The following is a 24,218-nucleotide window of genomic DNA, read 5'->3' as shown; positions in this document are numbered from 1 at the left end:
ACATTTCACCTTCCGCTTCGGATATTCATAGCTCCGAAGGATGATTTTTTTATAAAGCAAATAATTATACAACATTTGCTTTTGCTGTAATTTTCAGATATGGATGGATTTAGTGGTTCGTATTTTATAGAAAATATTGTTATACTGACTTTTTAAAGTTTTTTGTTCAAGGATGCTGGAAAAATCAGTAGGGTTCCCTGACTCTGCTTTAGATGAAACAGAGCAAGTTGTAGACGTTGGGGAATTGTAAAATTAGGGAACCAGCCTAGCTGGCTTGCACCCGTTCACAGATGTGTAACCGATTACAAACAAAATGTGGACTAACTAAATTTGGTAAATTTGACCAATCGTTGGAAATTGTGACCAAATTCCACTTTTCTTGAAAATGTCTACACACCACTTGCCTTGAATTACAGGATGATTTACTACTATTAATCACCAGCAGTCCAGTAAGGTATTTCATAATATTGTGGTAGTTTTGTTTTTTGATGTTTGCAAAGTTTGTATTTTGGCTTGAAAGGGAATTCATAAATACCTCAGACAGTTTAGCCATTCAAATTGGTCGAGAGCCCGTCACGTGGCCGGTCTTAAACGGATGATAAAGACATTGCTAGCTGGTCTTAAACACTTTTCCAGTGTCACATAAAATGTGGACTCCTAAAAATCCAGTGCCTCTTACCATTTCATTGGTTGAACGTTCACAATTTTCACGTAGGCGTGCGCAACACTACCAGCGAGTCAGAATTGTATAGATCTAAATTCAAAACGCAACACCCCAGGTGCGTTCTGCGCGACATCGCGCAGAACGTGCCACGCGCGCGTCAATCTCCATAAAAGGGTTGTCTACATCTTACTCGCCAGCTGAACACTCCATTATTTTGCTTGAGGGATGTTTCCAAAAGCATGAAGTGAACTTGTTAAACAAAACCGGGATTTTTTTTAACGAATTATTTGATTTTTTTTACCGAAAAGGTATTTATGAATGGGAATAAATGTGTGCTCGGTTGGTATTTATCACTCTGTTTAATACCGCTTAGAGTCTGGGTGTTGATAATTACCCTCGCCTCCGGCTCGGGTAATTATCAGCACCCAGACTCTAAGCGGTCTTAAACAGAGTGATAAAAACCTCCGGAGCACACATTTATTCCCTTAGTAAAAATCCGAGAACCATCCATTAACAACTGACGCATGCGCATTATGGTCAATTTTACCTGTACACTTCTTTGCAGAAAAAAAACCCCAGGATAATGGGGGCTAGGCGCGCGTGTTTAGTTGACTGGAGTTCCGGGAACACACTGCTTGTATTTCTTGGTTGTTCCACCGTTGAAGCTGACCGTGACGTCCGTGCAGCCCTTGCTTGATTCCCCCGGGCTGTCGGGTATCTCCAAATCGTATATTTTGAAGCAGATCTTCACGTTAGCGCCCCCACACTCAGTCACCGGGGAGCAAACCTCGGGCCCGTTTCGCGAAGCTACAGTACAACATGGCGTAGGAAACAAATTAGACGGAGCGGCTGCATACCAAAATATACTTTCTGAAAAAAAGCCATCTTGCTGTTCTTGCATGTTGTATGGTTATATTAAATCATAAACAACAAATGCACAGAAAGGTCGGTTAATAAACAGTGCACCTGTCGTGATAAGGGGTTAGCCGCACAAAAGATTTTGTTTTTATGAGGGGTGGGGGGGGGGGTTGGACTATTTTGACGTTGGTGGCGCCATTTTCACCCCTATTATACTACTCGAAAATAGACCACATATCACCACTATCAAATCGTTGGGCTGAAAAAAATGGGGGGGGAGGGGGGGCTCAAGCCCCTCCCCTTCCTCCACCCCCCCCCTCCCTTGGGTGCGCCACTGATTATTCATGTTGACTAATTAAACAAAGACAGCTACTTCGGCGGATGAGATACATTCGTGGCGTTCTGGTGAAGTACTTACTCCTTGGGAATGGGAAATACTATTGAACAGTTAGGATCGATGCTTGTTCCATGGCGCGGTATTTGTGCGCAAATGCATGCTGGTGTGTTTTCTATATGCCAGATGCCAGAGAATATTAATCGCATCATTCCTTTTGAAATGGAGGGTGTTAACGAATTTCTTTTCTCGAAAATTTGAGATGTTGAAATTGACATGAAATTTAAGGCAGTCTGTACCCCTAATTTGACCAATTTAAAATGTGATGTCTTCAGACTAATGTATTAACCTTTTTTTATAGAGATGGGTGATGCCAACCTCCTACCATACGCAGTAAGTATTTTGGAATTGCACCCCCACTCCTCCGAAGAAAAAAAAAGGAAAGAAGAAGACACGATTCAATTCCCCTGGCAAGGGCGGATCCTGAACACAATTTTTTGGGGGGGCCAAAAAAAATTGGGACCCCCCCAAAAGTGGGTCAAAACAAATACGGCGTGGGGTTCGGGGCCCGCTTAAGGGCCCCGAAAAAAATTGGATTCTAGATGCTCTGTGGTGCGATCTGAGGCAATTTCTGACCACTTTAACCAATGATTTTCGAGGAAAAGATGGTGGTGTACTCATTGCCTGCCTTTATTGCGATGTCACATAAAACAAACCAAAAAATTGGTCTCCTTTTTTTTGGGGGGGGGGCATGGCCCCCTTTGCCCCCCCCCCGGATCCGCCCTTGTCCCCTGGTACAGAGGATGTGCATTAACAATCCTTTCTCTGCTTACGATTGTTTTCTTCTTTCTTGATGAGTGTCTTTTCGTTGCAAGTCAGTGTTACGAGAGCCTCGTTCTGCGAATCAATCGAGCTGTGCATCGAGGCCCACACTGAAATAGGAAAAGATGATAAGCCAGTGTTGTTATCAAGTCGTCCAAAAATAACCGCAATTTATCACAATGCAATCACAAGTCATCACCGGTCAATCACAAGTCATCATAAGTCATTATAATGGATTATAACCATCCAATGACAATTGCAGGGGGAGTTTGGCCTAGTGGTTAGGGTTTGTGACTCATGATCAGAGGTTCAGGGGTTCGAATCCTGCCGCTGGCCACATCCTCACTTGCCTCTCTCCACCAAGGAGTATAGATGGGTACCGGCATTTGGGGAGTAACCTGCGATGGACTAGCATCCAGTCCAGGGAAAATATAAATATTCTAACTCGCGTCATGCTACTGAAACCGAAGAAAAACGCCGGCCCGATGGGCGCCGGGCCACATTGGATCGTGACGACGACGGGACAATCACAAGCCATCAGTTAAATCAAAAGTGATGTCCAGTGGATCATGTCCTCACATGTCAATCAAAATTTATGACCAGTGGATCATTGGTCCTCACATGGCAATCACAAGTAATCACCAGTTAATCACAATTCCTAACCATTGAATGATGACCAGTAGATCATAGGTCCTCACATGGCAATCACAAGTCACGACCAGTCAATCACAAGTCATGACCATTTAATCACAAGTCATGAGCAGTAGATCATTATGTCCTCACATGGCAATCACAAGTCATCACCAGTCAATCACATTTCATGACAAGTAAATCACAAGTGATGCCCAGTGGATCATAGGCCCTCACATGGCAATCACAAGTCATGACCAGTCAGTCACAAGTCATGACCAGCAGATCATGTTCTCACACGCATTACAAGTCATGACCAGTCAATCTTAGATCATGACCAGTAGATCATAGGTCCTCACATGACAACCAAAAGTCATGGCCAGTAGATCATAGGTCAAGATGATCAAAAGAACTGACGTAAAAACGAATTCCTTGTTACTTAATACCAGATTTATTATTGAACTTGTAATTGACATGCAACTATAGATGCGTTAAATGTGGGCACTTGTTTAGCTCTAGTAGCCTGCAGTTTAATGTCCAACAAACATGGAAGATTAGAGCCAGAAAAACACGTCAGCGGTTTTTTTTTTCATTGAGGTCACTTCTTTACAACTTCCATTGCATACAAAAACACACTTAACTCCTGCAGTTTCGTTTTTAAACAAGAAACGGTAGAAAAGCGTTACCCTTTGCTCGTTTAAATGATGGATGATAATCCATTTCAAGAGAACACTCTAGAAATGTTTACGGACCTGTGTGACGTTGTAAGTGCATTATATAATGACATTGCGTGAGGTTCCTAGAGTCGGAAAATACAGAGTTGCTTAATGCCAATGTCATTTGACATGTAACATTTCACGAACTCTATTTTACAATTGAGGCGATAGCTTTTAGAATGAATGCTTTAGAGGGTTTTCGTTTTGTGATTAGGTTCGTGAGTGGAGGAGGGCTGGATACTTTGGATAAGTGTTTAGCACACAGACGATGAATCGGGCGAGCGAATACTAGTCTTGGCCACAAAACCACGACTGGGGTGTGTTAAACTGCGCCCTCTTTCGTCGCAACGGCAACGTTTTTCGCAAAAAGGTTTCCTCCAAATTGTTAATGAACGACAGCAATCTACCGCCTTTAACGCAGTACAGCTTCTCCCTCTTTATACACACTATATAACATTTTGGGTTAAAATCAGTGTAATCCATGTAATCAGTGTAATAATTTAGTGAGGGCTTTTATGGACCCGATCAGCTGGGTATTTTTTTTTTATCGTTTACTGCTCCTACACTGAATGATGCTTTCAATTTTATACACAATTATTAACGCAAGTTCCGGTAAGAGCCTAAGTCCGCCATCTTTGTTCTTGACGTTCTTCATCTACTCCCCAATAAGTGGGGAGTGAGAAACAGGGGTTTCGAATACGCCCCGTGTGTGTCATTTGTCACTTGTTGGCAGCACTTCGGTACGTGTACGAAATGCACTGCTGGTTATTACTGAAGTCTGGGGCGCACTCGGGTTTTTTTTTGGGGGGGGGGGCTCACAATTGATGGTTTGTTTGTTTGTTTGTGTGTGTTTTTTTTTTTCAAATTTGTTAGAATTTAATTTTTTTTTTTTATGTTGCCCAATTTTTTTGGCAGCAGAAACAAATTGGTTTTTGACCTCAATGATAATAACACGCACTTCCAAAAAGTATTCTCACAACTCTCCAAGGTGTTTGAGACGCACACATCATATTAAACATTTCATCAAATGTTATTTTATTTTATTTTATTTCTTTTTTGGGGGGAGGGTTAGTTTAAACAAAAAAAATTTGGGAGAAAATTATATCGAAAGATAATCAGCCTTAAAATTAGTCCTGACGCCAGTCGCCATTTTGAAAAAGAGTGTCTACGCGCCATTGCAAAAAGTAGCGAATTTAGGACCTAATTGTATCAAAATGTCATAGAAAAACGAGCTCACAGTGCTCTGCACGGTTTCCATCCTTCCTTTTTTTGTGTTCATTTTTCAAGTTTGTAGCCCTCAACATGCTCTAATCCCGGATAATTTGAGGGCATACACATTGTGATATGGCCGGCGTAGGCAATTTCGGGCACATTTACAGGCCTGCACACTTTGATTAACCGAAATTTTGCTATTTCCCACAGAGCACTATTTAGACAAGAGGTAGGACCAGTTAATCATACTACGTCTACAAATTTAGCAAATACGACAAATCAGGTTAGTAACAGGGTTGAACGTTTTTGACCACCTGCAAGTCTTTTTACACCTGTGCAGAAAAGGAATGCAATAGTCTTTCCGGCACTGAAACTGCCGTCAAAATTACCTCATTTAATTTAATAAGAATCACGTTTCTCGGCAGGGCGGGGGGGGGGGGGGGGGGGTCAACCCCCCCCCCCCCGAAAAAAGAACCCGCCAGTACCCGCAATGCCCCCCCCCCCCCAACAAAACCCAAGCGTTGCCCCTCGCCAGGGAAGTTTATTAACCAAAGTACGCCCTCATATATACTGTCGCATCATTGATCAAAATGGCCGCGACCTTAAAATAGAATTCCATAGACCTAAGTGATAATTACGCGCAATTCCAAACATTATTAAAAATACTCACAACCCTCCAAGATGTTTAAGACACACATCAAAACAAAGCTTAGTTCATCATCTTCCATTTCTTTGCTCAATTGTTTGGGGATTAACCAATGACTTTGGAGAGAAAATTCCATCCAAAGATTATTACCCTCAAAAGTAGTCCTGAAGCCCATCGCCATTTTGAACAAAGATGCCTACGCTCCATTGCAAAATAGAGCAATTTTAGGGCACAATTTTATCCGATTTTCACAGAAATACGAGGTCACAGTCCTCTGCACGGCTGCCATTCTTCTTTAAAGTTCATGGCCGGCAAAATGAGGGCATGCAAATCGTGATTTGTCCGGCGTAGGCAATTTACTGGCCTTCACCGTTAAAGTTTCAAAATGGCACCGTCCATTTTGTTGTGACATGGGTTGAAAAAGGTCGATTGCTGTCTGAATAATGTGTTGATTATAAAATGATATAAAAAAACAAACTTTGAAAGACAACCTTGGACAAAGTACCTCTTTTCCTGTTGTATTTATTAACAAAAAAACACCGAAACAATAATTAATCACCGCACAATGTAACAGTAACGTGTGTATAGGCCTTTACGTGCACAGGAAGTCAGGACTACACACGTTACATTCACCCAAGTCAGCAGGTGCTTTAAATATTTTCTTTTCCTTTTTGGGTGTTCAATTTTCTCTGCTGACAATAATTACTTTAATTTAAAGAATATCTTTGCACTTTTCATAGATAAGCTGGCGTGGTCTGATGCTATGTACAAACTTAATTATGAGGGTGGGAGAGGCATTGCAGTACTAGGGTGGAAACATACGGCCAATTGCATAAATAAACGGGACAGGTAAGGATATGTTAATGGAAACATACAGGGTGTGTAAAAAAAAAACGAAACCCAAAGTCGGGACCATTGTTGTAGTGAAGTTCTGCATGTAGCACTTTCAAAATCTAGAGTATAAAAGCCCAATTCATAAGCTTTCTTTTAGTACAAGAATCATTCAAATCACTTAGACACGTTGGCAAAATGGGTTGATATGTAGACTAACGTTGGTCAACATATCAACAGGTTAAACTCTTGGGCAAATTCTTCCCAATTGTTGGAAAACTTTTACCCAAACTGGGTAATTTCAAATCAATGTTGGGGTAAAATTATATTGCCCAACATTGTTTTATCCATTTTTTTTTTTTACAGTGTATGTACTTTTAAAAATACGGAGTTTTAAACGCAACCGCCTTTTTAAGGTTATGTCCACGGATCACAAAAAAGTCAGTGTTTTTTCAGCAAAACGAAAACAAATCACATAAGGAGGTGTGTGAATTATTTTCGTTTTGCTGAAAGAAAACTTTTTTTGTGTGTGATCCGTGGACATAATTTTAAAACAGCGGTTGTGAACTGGAATACGTGGGTGATTTGAATGATTCTTGTTCTAAAAGAAAGCTTATGAATTGGGCTTTCAAATCCTAGATTTTGATAGTGCTACATAAACAACTTCATAATCTAAAACAGTGGTCCCGACATTTGGGTTTCGTTTTTTTTTTACTCACCCTGTTTGTCAACATAGAGGATATGGATTTCGAAACATGGTGCGGTTGCATAAAATTACAATTTTGAGAAGAGCCAAACAAACTACAATTGGATGCCTTGTGTGGAAAGGGTCCACGAAGAGTACTTCCTGGAGGAAAGGAAAATTGTGCATCGAGTGGCTTACATGGCACATATCGGGAATGTGCAAGCCAATAAATTTTGTTTCATTGCAAGTTCTGTTCAAGCACCTTTCCCCTGAGGGTTGTAATTAATCAGCGAAAAAAAAAAATCTCGGAGGCAAAAATAATGCCAAGGGCATGCCGCATTCATAGATGGCCTGATTAAAAATAAAATAAAGCTGTAAGTGTAATCATATAAGATATAAAAAAGCCTTTCACAAAGTTTAATCACTTGCTAGAAAACTGCATGCAATAAATATGATCGTGTCTAACATTGTAACTTTCATTCACATCTTGGAATATGAAACCGTGCTTAGGATTCAGTCGACCCTGCTTATATATATTTTGGGTAAAGTAAAAGAGTAATACCTCTTAGATCTTCAATTTGCTCGGTTTATTTTTTTCTGTAGGCTACCCCCTTTGCTCTTTCGGCATGATATTTCTGTGTCTATTTGATGGAGGGCATTTGTAGTCGGATAACCCGGAGTAATTGAGCAACAAGCAGCTTTGCATTTTTTTCACGATTGAATTGGCATGCGCATAAAAAAGTCAGTACATAATATTCCCGTTGGGTTTGTTACCGCTTATGCATGTTTCATCGATTCAGATATTAACCATGCCTTCTTATGAATAATACACTTGCTTTTTTATGAATAATGAACGGGCCTTTTTATGAATAAAACCATTGCCTTTTTATGAAAAAATATCTGACCTTCTAATGAATAATAAACTTGCTTTTAATTAACAATAACATTGCCTTCTTATGAGTAATAAACATGCCTTTTTTTATGAATAATCACCTTGCCCTTTTATATAAGGATTGAACACGACAGTTATCGGGTTCTGAGTTTTATCCATGTAATTAATCTCTGTATTTTTAAGTTGATCTAATCTGTTTTGCTTATTGTTTAATGTTTTTTTTTTGCCTATTGTCTGGAGATCCATCTAAAAAGTGATTTGTTTCGCTTTTGATAAATCCTCGGGCCTGTTTTTTTGCAAGGCTTCATGTCTCATTATTTTTGCTGAGAAGTCTGAAAATCGTTTCTTAATCAGTTGCTGAAATGGACAGTTTTCCGTAGCATTAGCTGGCAGGTATGGAAACGTACTTCTAAAACCTTTACAAACTACTGACCACCATTTTAGAAAGGGTATGGATCCCCATGTAACACTGCATCATGGCGATTGATGCCTTTGCAGCCATGCCAGCCTTCTTAACGGTCTCCTCTGAACTTGTTCAGAAGAGCAGCGGCCTGGGCTTGTGCTATGTGACTGATATCGTCAGCAAAACGAACTTGCAATTTTCATTTTCTGTTCGTTTTTCCAGATAACATGTCTGGACAAAATGTTGCTCGACTTATGGCTGCACAAAGTGATCTGTTCAAATGAGGAGGGTCTAGTGAATGTTCAGTCTCGATATCTGCCTGGCTTTGCAGACATGATTCACTGACATCTGCCAAAACACCCACCAGCATCAGTCGTGTTCTAAGCCTATTTACTAAGAGCTAAGAGAGGCTCTGTTTTTTACAGCTTGTCAGTTTCTGTGCACATTGACTCCCCTGATTCACTTTCTTCTCCCACCTTGAAGCTGAATAGCATTTTCCCTAAGACCTGCACTTGCCATTGTCACATCTCTTGCAAAGTTTGTTTTCTTGGTGGTACATCACAATGTGTTCGTCATCGGTCACATGTTCACAAACGACTTCTTTTGCTGGCACGAAAAGTGTTTGTTTGTTTGTTTGGTTTTGTTTGCTAACATTCCTGATGTACTGTCTGTCCGTCTCCGCAATGGCGGATCCAAAACACAATTTGTTAAGGGGGGGGAATCCCAAATGGTGCTGTACGTGGTGGTTGTCTTTGTTGGTGACGTCACTAAAAAAAAAAAGTTGGGTTGTTGTTATTGTTGTTGTTGTTGTTTTTGGAGGGGGAGGAGGCATGTGCTAATTGCTCCCCCCATCATCCCTAGGGCCTGCGGCACACCGTACGCCACCCCCCCCCCCGGCAGTATGGGTCCGCCAATGAATTTGACTAGTTATGTAGAGAGACCATTTTTTTTTCGCGAGAGGGGCACTGTTGCCTTTGATGCCAGCTCAGTGACCATTTAATCGCGTGAGGAGGAGCACTTTTATCTTTAAAGGCCAGTTTTTCATGTGAGGGGCACCATTTTAATGTTGTGAGCGGGGCACTAATACAATTGTGCTTTCGAGGGCAGGTTTACATCTCGAGAAGTTATTGCGAGAGGAACACTATTGTTATTGATGATAAATTTGCCATCTCGAGAGGGGCACAATTGTATTATTGCGAGAGTCGTATTTGTGCTTCCGAGGGGTAGTTTTCCATCTCAAGAAGGTGCCAAACTTGTTAATGCGAGAGGGCACTTGTGTTTCTGAAACACAAGAAGTTTGCCACTACTAGAGGAAACAATTTTATTTGTAGCGCGATTGGGTGCTTTCATGTGCGTGTTTAGGGGCAGTTTTGTTTTCATCTCAAGGGAGCACGTTTATATCCGCGAGAGGGGCACTTTTGTTGGCCTGGGATAATCTGGGGGGGGGGGGGGGGGAGTAAACCCCCACCCCCCAGTTCCGCCGTCCCTGCCTGCGGTTGCAACGGTGGTACTGTAAAGGCAAAATGTAATTTAAAACACATGCCCATGCAGCTTTGTGTGTGGAATGCAGTTATATGTACCAACAGGTCTACTTCTTTTTGTTTTGATGGGGGGGGGGGAATCAGCACATACCAAAACAATAATTAAATACACAACAGTTGAAAAACATGTTCCTGAAATTAAATGGACCGTTGAAAAATGCCAAAAGAGGAGAATTGCACCTTTAATTGTTTGCGATATGTTGATTTTTTTCCCGTTTTCCAAGCTTACACATAACTCGGCTAGTATTAGTCCAAGTGTTAAACAAGTTCAATTATGTCAGATACATGTACATGTTTATGCTGAATTGAAAGGCAAAAACAGAGAATAGTATATTTCTATTCACTGAAAATTCATTGCGGGTATGATTCATGCTGAATGCATTGGACTACTTATTTAAGAGATGTCCATGGCCGGCTCTGTTGCAAATCATCCATCCTGGCATCTGCTTTTGTTACCCAAATATAGCGTCAGATTTGCCTAGTCTAGGGCCTAGTCTTCCGAACACTCATATACTTATCAACCCGGTCTGATGATATGAATAGTCCTCCCATGGGTGCAACAGTGCAAAAAAAATCCCATAGCCACTAGTGCTAAATGCCCATACTTCATTTTTAAATACTCAGAACTCTCACAGGTATTTAAGCTGCACAGAAAAATGATGATCGACATGTCATCTTTCAATTTCTTTTCATTTTTTGGTGGGTTGACCATTGACTTTTCGAGAAATTCTCGCCCAAAGAAGACGACCCCTATCTCCCCCAAAGCGGAACAGTAGCCATCTTGAAAAACGATCTCTCCAAAACTTGCCAAAATAGCGCCACTTTCGAGCCCAATAGCATCCAAAATGCTCAGAATCGGAAGCCCCGAGAGGTATCTCTTCAATACCCCAATGTTATGGCTCTCAGAACTCTCTAATATAGAATATTTTCAGGGTATAACTTTTATTCATGAGCTCGGCGGATGGGTTTAGACCTATTTACAGGTGTGCACCCCCACGCCTTATAGTTTATCCTTGAATTCATCCTGTGCAGAATTCCACTGCACATTACTTCTGGTATTGTAAAATTGTTTCACCAGAGTATTCTCGGAAAAAACCTGGCTATCTTCGCTGAATTAGATCAACAGTTAGTACATGAATGTAGCTTTGACCATGTTGACTTGGGCTGATGAAGCATTAAATATAATTAATACCAATTTTCCAACCCCCTCATATTAACCCTCCGACGCAGAAAGCCCATTTAGTAACACACTTACAGTAAGGGGTCCCCCGGGGACCCAAATATTTAGCGCCACGGTTTGAGGCTACACAACACTGTATCCACATGAACACAATCTTGCCATATCTGTAGACTAAGGAGGTGTATTTGTATACATAGTCTGTGGTCAAGCCGTGCACTGTCTACTCGCAAGTGACCTTGTTTGTGCACGTGTATATGGTGGGTCCCCGGATGGGCAGAAATTGCATCGGTCCTTAGCCCAGGTTGTCATGCTCAGATATGCCTGACCCGGGGTCACACACTAAAGGTGACTGCATATATCCGTAGAGGGTGTCTCTTGCTAGGATTAGATGGAAGATCACCAGTATTGGTTTGAATTTTTTTTTTAAATTAAGGTAATTAACCAAATTGGGTCCCCAAAAGGGCTAGATTCTGCGCCGGAGGGTTAATTACAAAACAAATTATCCATGAAGTTTACTGCAAGGCAGATTTCAACATTGGCAAAGTAGAGGTCACAATTTGAAAACTTAATTAACAATAATGACGTTGGAACTTAATCACCCAAACCAGTGGTGATATCACAATAAAAAAGAGATGTTCACGATTCGTTATTATTGATAATAGCTTCAGACAAACATAGAAAAGGTCTGGGTATAAATGTTTCACATAAGGAAGGCAGTCATATGCTCAGGGATAAGTGAGTGGAAATACAATCACCTAACTATGGACCAAAAACAACTTTTTCACAATCATGTTGCAAGAAATGGCCAGTAAAGTAACTTAACTTGTTTCAGTAATCATTGAACTGCAAAATATATTGCTTTTAATGACTTAAACCCGCCAACTATGTCCACAAACTATGCCCAGCTGATCTCCTGTGTGGCACAAATGGTTTTTTTATATTTATAGTCTGGTACCTTCCAATTGGCCTTTCTTAAGTATATTGTAAGTCAGGGAACATGTCAGTTCAACTAGCCATAGAGGGTGCCCTTCGCCCAACACTTTTTGGCGGCATGTACAGGGGGGGGGGGTAAACTTTTCCAATGTTTGTTTTAATGTTTGATTGTTGTTTCTATGGGCTACTACATATTTTGAAGGGGGCAGAACATTAAAATGTGAAAAAAAAGTGACATAATACCCACCCCTAGCATAAGCTGTAGAAAACAGTCCTCGTATTCAGGTCTTTTATTAACCTGTGAGTATTTTTTTCATTAGATTTTCAGATGAAATTTGATTTATGGAGTCCCTCTTGCTTTTAAAGTGGTCTGGGGAAAATAGAAAAAAGCTGCTATATTTAAAGGGTGAAGTTTTTTATAAAATAGTCTCAAAATTGCCTACGCCGGCCATTCGCATGATTTGCATGCCCTCCACTTTTCTGCTATTTTGTGGGCCATGAACTTGAGAATTTGTAAAAAGAGAAGGGTGGAACCCGTGCACAGGACTGAGCTAAAACCCCTCATTTTTTTTCAATGGCACGTAGGCATTATTGTGTTTTTTTTTTCAAAATGGCGATGGGCTTCAGGACTTTTTTTTAGGGGTGATCATCTTTGGATGGAAAGTTCTCCAAAATGTCATTATTACCCCTCTCCCCCACCCAAAAATTAAAATAAAAAAATTAAAGATGCTGAAGTAAGCTTCTATTTGATGTGTGTTTCGAACAACTTGGACTTTTTCTGGGTTTTTTGAATCGGCGGCATTACTATTTAATGGTCTGCAACCTTATTCTTCATCGGTTTTCTGTGAAAGGGATTAGCGGTCACCAGTGCTCTTGAAAAGGTAAGCGGGGGACCAAAAAAAGGCCAACTAATAAAATACCTCCAGTTCCAATGTGACCGCTGCATGTGCAGTCCGTATGCGTAGGAGTCATGCAAACACACTTTTGGAAGAGTCCATCTGGGTCGGCACCCGCAGCGATGTCTACTGCCTTCTCATCTAGAAGGTAAAAGTCATGAACGAAATTGTCAATAATCAAAACGCCCTCAGCCAAAAAGCACATTTTTTAGATTTCCAAATTCCCGGGAGATAAATCGGTATATCCTGAATGCGAAAACAGTGGTTGTGATAAACCTCTTGTTGTTTGTATAGTAGTTGAGGTCTAAAGCTTTATTATTTTGATAAAAGCCTTTCCCAAAAATGTCGACCTCATTATGGACCGTCCAATGTCTGACGACTGCATTGACTAAAATAATAACGATATGAGGGGGTATTCCTGTATAGTAATGATTTCACAACGCACTAAAAGACGAAGACGTAAAACATAAATACGCAGGAAATCCGAAAAACATCATATTGATGAGCACGATTGTTTAGACCAATCCAGTCACGCTTCCACTTCAATTACGAAGACCCCCTTCAATGGCGAGTTATGGTGCCATGCCCTTCCCCCCCCCCCCCTTTTCAGAAGAGAAAATAAAGAATGTGTGTTTTTCTAACTGTGTAGTCAGACTCGGATGGTTTACACCGGCTTTCATGGTGTACTATTAAGGTCACTATACGCGGCTCGGTGTTCGTTTCTACGCGACATGGTGACAGACACATATCTTTCTTACGACATACTCTCACTGTGTGCCGAATTCCATGCTTTTATAATCAAATGAACAATTCCGTCCTAGCGTGCACCAGTCTACCCGACTAGCTGAACAAGTCACGAATTCAATTATTAGCGGTTCACAATACGGTTCATGATTTATTTCGTTCTGGTCCAAAGAAATATCACTATACAGTTCGTCTATGTATAAGTGTTGATTTTTTTTTTATAACAAGTGAAGTGCTGAAAACCAAAAATACCCAAATGGCGTACCTGGTCTGATATCTAGAGACCTTAACAAATTACCCTGCAGATCACTGAACCAGAAAAGGGGATTGTCCTCAAAAATGGTCCGGCTTTTATAAAGAAAATCACTGGTGCACAACCTTCAGACCATGAGTGATTAGATTGGAATTTTTAGGGCGTGTTTTTGTGTTCGCAACACTCCTGAAAATTGTTGAGGTCAACCCTTTTTCGAATTATAAATGGACTTTCCACTTCTATTCGGGGTACTCAAAGGAGATTTTCTATACCTGTTGATCTTGCCCTGTAACAAACATTGTGTATGGGGGACGTTTCGGGTAACCAACGACTTTTCCCCGTCGGTTTTTAGGCCAAATAAAAAAAAAACATACTGAAAAACGAAGGAGGGGGCCTTTTGTTTCCTTCCCAAAATGGCCGTTCGACCCATTCTCCAAAACGACCAGCCGGGCTTTTTTAAGATGGCCGCCAGTGTTTTTAAATGGCCGCCACTTGAACTCAGGAAATGACATACCAGCTTTCTATGTGCTAGATGCAACAGCCATAGAGGCCAAAATTATGTCACTGTTTAAAATGTATTATTTTTTTTTCGTTTTTTTTTTTTTACAATTAACCTTTTTTTAATTTTTTTTTTTGGCCTTACATGTTTTCTTCCGCTAGAATTTATAATGTCAATTGTACCCGTAGCCAGTGGACCTATTTTTTTTCTCTCTCTCTGTGATTTTTCCAAATAGAACTGGAATTTTACCTGAAACGCTATGAATCAACTTTATTTAAACTACATAGGCTATTTCCGTGCAGTGAGTTTCTGTTTGGAGACCGGCCACATGATTTAGGAACTGAGGTTTCCTGATCCAAAGATTGCCGGCTCGCGCTCTAAGCTGTGGCTACAGTCTTTGCATTTTAAGTGGAGTTAGCATTGACATGCATGAGTTGCTGGCTTTCGATCGAGATGCATGGTTATTTGTGATGTTATATATTTGTAAGGCATCTGGAAGTGAAACTGGTCCATGCAGAATACTGTTCAAAATTATGACTTAATGGTCAATTGGATAAAATACATCTCTGTTTTTATTTTGATATAATTTCCGGAAAATCTAAGGTTAGATGTAAAACCAATTTGTGAATAAAACTGTTTTGCTTAGTTTACGGGATATGCTGCCAGTTGGATGCCCTTAGACCTTCATGCGTGCACAAAAAAAAGAAATCCGAACTTTAATGACATTTAACCTATTACCTTAACTGAACGTACCCTCACCAAACTTTGTACATTTAGGTTTTTCGTAACTAGGAATCGACTTAGGCTATTGCGAGTTGACAACATTGCTAAGGCCCTAAAAAAGAGACTCCGGTTTCTGGTATGGAGCTTGCCCAAAAAGTGGTGCGGTGACGCGGCTTTTTTTTTCTACCTGTCTTTTTTGCTGTCAAATGTCGGCTGATGACTACAAATGATGCCCGACTAAACTTAGTGCAAATAATATGGGAGTCCGGAGAGGCCACATAAAGCTTATTTTCGATCACAACCCCATCTAAAAACACGTTAAAACTGTGCAGCAGCAGGATTCCAGTCAAACCAGTGAGTTTGGCGGTTTTGAGACTTCATCTTTTATTGAAAAAAAACACCACTTTTTTCATTTTGCCGACGCGCCTGGCTACTTCAACGCGCGCGCATACCAGAAACCGGAGAGTTTTTTTGTTTGGCCTACTGCTGCTATATAACGGCGTGACTTTGGGCGTGGTGCCTCGCAACACTGCAACACAGTCTTAAGGCTTCTGACTAGCGCCCCATGAACACGTATATTGTCATAATTATAGGGGGAACATCCAACATAGGGCTAGATAGCACAGTTGGAAGAGCACTGGAACGGTAATCCGGAGGTCGCAGGTTCGAGCCCGGCTTCAGTCAATTTCATTACTCAACTTTGAAAACAGTCAGGAATCGAAGTTGTCCATTCAGAATTTACTACATGGTTTAAACCTATGCATGGTTTAAATATATGCAGTACAATATTGTCTTTGTTAAATTTATCGGATGATTGTAGATCGGTTTGACTTTCAACGACTCACCCTCAAGACTTATCATACGACGCAACAGCTCCGCGAGCTTGTCTCTTGTTTCTGGGCTGTAATTTGGGTTGGCCTCAATCTTTAACAAAATGTAAAAAAAAATATACAAGAGTAAATGAAGAGAACGGATGGACACGACGTGATGTCATCAAGTTGATGTCACCTCTTCAACAAAACTCACACTTCCCAAGGTTTTTACTCCTAGTTTGTTTTGTAGCTGTTCTATTACATTATCAGCTCCCAACCATTAATGAATGCTTTCAGCAGTAGGATGGAGCCTCACAAATTAAAATATAAATGAATGGCACAGTTTCAAATTTTACGGCATTACGTAATATCGGACCATTTGCAAAGAGCGCATTTTTGGCCTCGTTGCTTATCATCCACAAATGTCACAAATGACGCAATCAACAATTACACATGAACGTCTTTTTAAGGTCTAGCAGGAGCTTCTGTATGTCACTTCGTGGTGGGTTGGTGGGTAGGGGGGGGGTGGGTGGTTGAGTTTGTTTCTGCATTCCATAGGGGAAAATGGGGGTCCCCGATTGCAGGCAAATGCACACTTGCGTTTGTTTATGGTGTAAATCGAGGACACACACGTGCAACATCATCGACGAATCGAGGCCAGAAACCAAACCAAGGACTCCTCGGTTGGAAAACGTGTACAGAATTAACGAGAGCTGTCGCGAAAAAGTACAAACACAGGAAAAGGGAAGAGGAACAAAAGAAAATCCTCGATTTACACCATAAGCGAACGTGATCTGATACACCGTATACCCTCTGGAGACGTGTGTTCAATAAGGAACAAACGATTGTATACCTCTTCACAGCGCAATTTCTATAAATGAATACGTCTCCACAAGGTTCTCACGAAATAGATATATGATTATTACTCAAAAACTAGGAATTTAAAAGCTATGTTGATCCGTCGCAAATGGAAGAGTTTAAGAAAAGGGATATTAAGTCCGAATTTAAACCAAGGAAATTAATTCTGGTCAAAATAAGAACATTTTTAAACCACACTTTTCAACTCGAAAACTTTAGTACACGAGAACAAAGGAATGTCTCCACAAGGATACAAATTCCGGTATGTGTGCTGGAGTGGGTGCGCAGGTGGGTCGGTCGGTTAGTCCCCGAAAATTTACCAAAAACATTTCTACCAAAATTGAGCAAATGCCAAGCCGTCGTCAGTAAATGGATTATACAAATTATTTGTAACAATTCGTAAAGTTGTTCTTTGTACGTTATCCAGAAGGAGGACATGAACATTTACCAAAATTGTTGTGTTCCGCGGCCCGGGCTTGTGCGTACGCACAGTGGCGTAGCCAGCCGGGGGGGGGGGGGGGGCAACCGCCCCCCCCCCCATGAAATCTTTCCCCCCCCCCCACAGTCGCCCCCCCCCCACTAACATTTTGAGTTTCTAAAACATTATCATTGATCTACATGACGTCATGGGCGTCAATCCTGGGGGGGGGGGGAACAGGGGACATGTCCCCCCCCCCCACTTTTTGGAGGGTGGGGGACACAATATCAAATGTACCCCCCCCCCCAGATTTTTGAACTCGTGTCTCATTTACAGGGCCCTATTATGTGCTACAATGTATCTTTTGCTTAGAAAATATTGGTTAAAGTGGTCAGAAATTGCCTCAGATAGCACCACAGAGCATTTAGAATCCAACAATTTTCGGAGCCCTTAAGCGGGCCCCGAACCCCACGCCTAAAGCTCAGAATTCTGGTAGCTGATTCAATGACTCCAACTCCGAAAACAATGTTCAAATTTTTTTTCTTATGCCTTTAGCTGAGAAAACCTCGAAAATTATGTTTCAAATATTATCTTTTGTGCTAAGATAATTATTGGTTAAAGTTGTAAGAAATTGCTTGAGATCACACCACAGAACATCTAGAATCAATTTTTTTTTCGGGGCCCTTAAGCGGGCCCCGAACCCCACGCCGTAAGGGCTTCGCTCTTCGCGCTCGCATCAGTTCTGATCAAGGTATGTCCGCCCCCCTCCACTTTTGAGAAGTGATTGACGCCCCTTCATGACGCCCCCCCATGAAATGTTCCAGCCCCCCCCCCCCAGCGCCCCCCCACTGAAAAATTCCTGGCTACGCCACTGCGTACGCATAATTATTTCATGCAAGACTTTCATGCAAGACGGCCACAGCTAATGTTTATTTTCCTGCTCAAAAGTCTGTGGTAATCAACGTTCAGGCGACTACAAAGCGGTCTTTTTACTCACGAACGTATACCCTCTGTACAGGGTGAGTAAAAAAAAGATACCCAACTTTCGGGACTATTGTTTTATTGCAATTCTGCATGTAGCACTATACAAATCTAGTGTATAAAAGCCCAATTAATACGCTTTCTTTTAGTACAAGAATCATTCAAATCATTTATGTGCTTTTCAAGTTACGGAATGTTAAACACAACCACTGTCTACGGATCACCAAAAACGGTGTGCGTTCTTTCAGCAAAAGGAAAACAATTCACAGACATCCCTTTGTGATTTGTTTTCGTTTTTCTGAAAAAAAAAAAAAAACCTTTTTTTTGCGATCCGTGGACACAACCTTAAAACGGTGGTTGTGTTTAAAATTCCGTAACTAAAGAAAGTACATGAGTGATTTGAATGGTTCTTGTACTAAAAGAAAGCTTATGAATTGGGCTTTGATATGATTGACATGTAATGTTACAAACGTAGAGAGGTCGGGCAGGCATTTTCTTTAACTAAACACTGCCGAGTCAAGTTATGAATATTTTTTATGTAAGAACAAAGGTTCACGAAATTAAATCCTTTCCAGTACAATACATTATTTTCTGATGAAATTCAGTAAACATTCTATGTACACTACAAGTTATTTCTGGCTTGATGACGCCATTATTCATAAACGGGAAGTGAATACTGATTTAGTTCGGAGTGGATAAATGTTCATTGTGAAATTAAATAACGTATACAAATTTGGAAAATATAAGTGTATGTATTCATAACACCTAACCCACGGTTTGATGACGTCACAGTATTTGGAAGCAAAAAGTGAAGATTGTAATAGATATCGTTATTTGGGCCACGGATATACGACATGGATGGAATGATATAAATTAAAATCCAAATATGGTCGTTTTCAAATTTTTATAGAAGGAACTTCCGGTCTGATGACGTCATGAATTTGAAACCTTGCCAAGTTATCTGTGGTTTATTATAGAATATTAAGGGGCGATTTGGTAAAATTTGAAAAGATGGTTTTCAAATTAAAGAAAGCAAACACTTTTTATGTGCTGCTAGGGGCGCCCTTTCGAAAGATGACGCCACCACACTAATTGTTGTGTCTGGCATTCCTCACTAAGCACTTTCATAATTGTGAGGCAGTGCGTTCGATTACTTCCCCAGCGCTTACTCGTGCAAGTCAGAGCGTCTCGCGTATTTGCAATGGGCGTGGATGTGCTCTAGACACTTAATTGATTCGGATGCAGCCTGGGTAAAAAAAATGTTGCAACCTGACGCCACTTCCGCGATTGTGTACAATGTTTATGGAGAGAGTCAAGACAATTTTCTTTGTTTTCCTAACAAAATTGGAAATATTTCTCAGTCCCAGATTCATGTCTTATCATCATTTTTGCAATGAATGACCTTCATTGAGATGATTTATGAAGAAAAAAAGTGGCGCCAGGTTGCAACATTTTCTTTTTCCGCCTGCGTTATGTCAAAATTAAACTTTCCAACCATGGGCGTTGCGAGAGGAGGGGGGGCAAGGATGGCGCAACCCTCCCCCTCCCCCCTTACGGAAATTCCTCCCCCCCCAAAAAAAAAAAAAAAAAAAAAGGAAGGAAAAAAAGAGAAAAATAAAAGAAGGAAAAAAGGCGAGAAATCATACTGTTGTAAATTGAATGGGGGAAAGCAAAATGTCCCCCCCCCCCTCTAAAACTAATAAATCGAGAATATGTTGAAAAATACAGGATTTTTCTGGGGGGAATATCTTTGGCCCCCCTCTAGAAAAGATCCTGGCGACGTCCATGTTTCCAGCTTTTGCACGAAACTTTACCCGAAACCGTTCGTTTATTTAGCTCCACTGCGCATGTCTATTTTCACGCGAAGAGCCAGGCGCGAGTAAGCTCGGAGGAAGTAACTCTGTGTGTAGTAAAATGCTTCCACTTTTGAGCAATATTTGTTTTTTATTGCACTTCAGGTAACACACCGAAAGTGAAGGTCAAGCAGTTTTGTGTCAGGGAACAAGAAATGTTTCTCACGGCAAAGTCTACATCCTCACGAAAGAACGAACACGATTCTCTATTCCGATATAGCGCAAACTGTTTTGTCAAAATTTTGTAAAGTTTGGCCAAAATGAAAATTTCAATCTTCAATCTGCATTAATTAAAAAAAAAAAAAAAAAAAAACGTGCTTCTTATGGTCAAGAACAAATTATTGGGATGGTTGGGAAGAAAATCCTACTAAACTATTAAACACCAATACTATACCATTGACGCTAAAAACATGAATATAGTCACCTCTGTTGATACATGTATACATGTACCAAAGCAAAACCATTGACTCTAAAAAAAAAAATATATACATCTCGGTTGAAACATTTATACCTGTCCAGTACAATACCATTGACTCAGAAACATGAATATAGACACCTTGGTCGATAAATTTGGACGATTATTCTGCATAGGTAGATGTTTATAGAAACAACAAAACCGGAAGGTTTGCTAATTGCGGATGTTAGTTTGCAATTATGCATACAATACACACAGTATCATAATCATCGTAAAAAGGCTTTAATGAATTCGTTGACCATGAAAACATGAGTAAGTTACGATGGGGCACATTCCTTCGGAGAAAATAGAAGTATGCCATAAATATTTCTGACAATGGTGGGTACTTATTTGCATAATGTGCATACAATAAGTACATAATTATTGTAGAAATGTCGTCAATGTATTCGTTGAGCTTTAGAACATGGGTTTAGATAGATCTTTTTATACGATTCGACAAATTCCAAGTTGCAAACCTAAAGGGGAGAGGGGTTGCAACACCATAGGCCAAAAACAATTAGTGTCCGGTTTCTGGTATGCGCGCGCGTCGCCGTAGCCATGCGCGTCGGCAAAATGAAAAAAAAAAATCAATAAAAGGTGATGTATTAAAACCGCTAAACCTCACTGGTTTGACTGGAATCCTGCTGCTGCACAATTTTAACGTGTTTTTAGATTGGGTTATGATCGAGAATAAGCTTTATGTGGCTTCTCTGGACTCCCATATATTTGCACAAAGTTTAGTCGGGCACCATTTGCAGTCATCAGCCGACATTTGAAGCAAAAAAATAAGGTAAAAAAAAAAAAAAGCCGCGTCGCCGCACCACTTTTTGGGCAAGCTCCATACCAGAAACCGGAGACTTTTTTGGGGCCTAATCAACGCTGACCAATGTTCAGATACTAGTAAAATGGGGCCAAACATATAATATTTCAAAAGTTTTCCTGGTGCAAGTCCCCGACCGACCAACCAGCTGGGAGTACGGTGCCTTCGGTCCTTCACTCAACCCAAACACCCCTGCCCCGTTTTCTGAAAGCTATATCCTACTGACACCCAGTTGTGAAAACAAATTCGTTCTCGCACTCAACTCTTGCTCAACAGTACTAACACCCCGCCGAATTCTCGGCATTTTCCTCCCTAACCGTGGCAAATCATCCCACTCACAAAACAAATCCAACTCTACCTCCTAGTAATTTCCTACCTGGTTAAGGCCAACAACCAAGGCAGTCAGGAGAAAGACCAAGACAAGAGCCATCCTCATATCTTAAATGAGTGATCCGATTTACTGACGTTTCCTCACACGGGCACCTTGCGAGAGTTTAGGCAAAACTGCAAAACAGTGTCTGTGTAATGAAAGTAGATTGTGGACTCTTCGAACTATCGTCACTTCAATGTGTTGAAGCTCTGAATAAAACCGTGACCTGCGTCGCGTCACGCATGCTAAACAACCTGAATGCTAACAATGGTAGGCCTAACCCGTACTTTTTATGCGCGACGACCCTTTTGAGCACGGTCGCTACGTGCGAAACGAGAAAGTTGTGTATTTTCGGTTCTGGATATGCGAGATTATAATTTTGCCTCAAAAGAACAGACCTAGGCCAGTGAATTCATTCGTCTTTTTTTGCTAGGGGCAGTCATAGAGAATCATACACCGAATCTAAATGCAACTTTTGACTTTCACCCCAAATAATCTCGAATGTACAGTGTGTGTCCAAAAAAAAAACCTATACACTTTTCAAAATTGGCCATAGTTTTATTCTGTAGCAATATAAATAAGATGTTTTCATATGTACTTTTAAAGTAACTCTTCTGGTTTGTCATGGTGTCATTTTCACTGGAATAGTTTTCATGCATACTGCACATGAGACAATTAAAGGGGTCGGGTAAAATGTGACTTGCGCCAACTGGTCAGGGCTGGATAAGAATGAGACAATTAAAGAACACTTTAAAGTATATATGAAAATATTTTATCTATATTGCTACAGAATAAAATTATGGCCAATTTTAAAAGTGTATTTTTTTTTACTCACACTGTATGCATGCCGGGGAGGGGGGGGGGAGGGGGGGGGGGGGGCGGTACCCACCTTCCAAATGGGGACGCTCTTCAAAACTGACCATTATTATGAATACTGCAAATTATATACCCATTATCACGGCACTCTGCCCCTCCCCCAGGATTTTTTTCACGAATTGTTTTGTTCAGTAATTATTCCAATAGATGCATATCAAATCCTTTGTGATCAAAAGGTGGGGGGGGGGGGTTCTATCCGTGCTGCCATTCTCTGTTGCTGATTGTCTTTATTTGTCGTCCATGTCAGAGAAGGAAGTAGTTACCAAAAGCCCCCCCCCCCCTTGCTGGAGAGTAATTGAGACGTCACTGGAGGTTCGGTTTGTAATGGCGAAAATCAGCTCCTGGAATTTATAATACGCAAAATAAAAGAACCAGTATAAACCAGGTGAAGCCTCGTTCTCGTTTGTTATGGAGATGTAATGGCGGACACGATAACATGGTACGTACGGTCACCCTGTGCGAAAAGAGGAATTTCGTTACGGTTCTCAAGTTGTCATCAATTATACACCGAATCTGAATGCAACTCAAATTGTTCACCCCAAAATTATCATGACTGTGTGTGGGACACAGGCTAGTACCAACCCCTGCTCTTTGAAAGCGCGGAATCTGCCCAAAGGCTGTCACTGCCAACATAACAAAGAACAGTGGAAAAGGGAAGTTTCCTTTCCACAGGCATGCAACTTTTCTTTTGATCAAACTGTCGCCACTTTTAAAAAGAAAACACACTGTAGAAAATTGTATTCATTGTGGAATAGCATGCACTCGGTTTTCTCTGGCACTTATTGAAAGAACTTGTGCTCTTATAGTAAAGCTCGCTCTCGTTTCGTATGGATATATTATGACAGATACAATTAAAGGAGGGTTGTATTTAGTTTTCCTTTAGTTTAACTGACAACAAAAGAGAAAAAATACAGATATGGAATTAAAAACGAACAGATATGGAATTAAAAACAAACAGAGAGAAAACAAAACGCTGTTAATTAGCAAGCACAAAGAACACCGATGAGATTTGATGACTGTTTTTTGCATTTCATGCTCAGCGGCATTAATCCAGTCAAATTTAAAGAATTAAGTAATGTAACAGTATTGTAACAGATTGCCGTCATCTGATTGATGGGATGTTTATCATCACGTGTCATCCAATTATTCGTCTCAACCCACGGCCCGGCCGCGAATTACTTTTTCCCTTCGCTCGTACCCCCGCCCTGCAAACAGGGCGCTGGTAAGGGCTGATGAGCTTCACAGAATCTTGTGAAGGAGGTACACACTGACCTTTGCATGCAGCTAGCGCGCTACGCATGATGGGCACTGTTT

The 24,218-nt window shown here is 40.8% G+C and overlaps 1 protein-coding gene across 1 annotated transcript; it reads right to left on the bottom strand.

Moving 5' to 3' along the window:
• Positions 1-1,093: 1,093 nt before the first annotated feature.
• On the bottom strand, positions 1,094-22,263 carry LOC119735783. The gene is made up of 5 exons (XM_038209711.1): positions 22,035-22,263; positions 16,308-16,386; positions 13,268-13,384; positions 2,690-2,788; positions 1,094-1,471 (listed from the first exon to the last, which is right to left on the bottom strand). Exons 1-5 carry the CDS (start codon positions 22,092-22,094, stop codon positions 1,269-1,271), a joined length of 558 nt encoding a protein of 185 aa, XP_038065639.1. The 5' UTR covers positions 22,095-22,263; the 3' UTR covers positions 1,094-1,268.
• Between the last annotated feature and the right edge of the window lie 1,955 nt (positions 22,264-24,218).

This window comes from Patiria miniata, unplaced genomic scaffold (genome assembly GCF_015706575.1).
Source record: "Patiria miniata isolate m_02_andy unplaced genomic scaffold, ASM1570657v1 HiC_scaffold_29, whole genome shotgun sequence".
In the NCBI taxonomy this organism is placed as follows: Eukaryota; Metazoa; Echinodermata; class Asteroidea; order Valvatida; family Asterinidae; genus Patiria; species Patiria miniata.
Note: the sequence above shows the minus strand (reverse complement) of the source record. Positions and strands in the feature narration are given on the sequence as shown.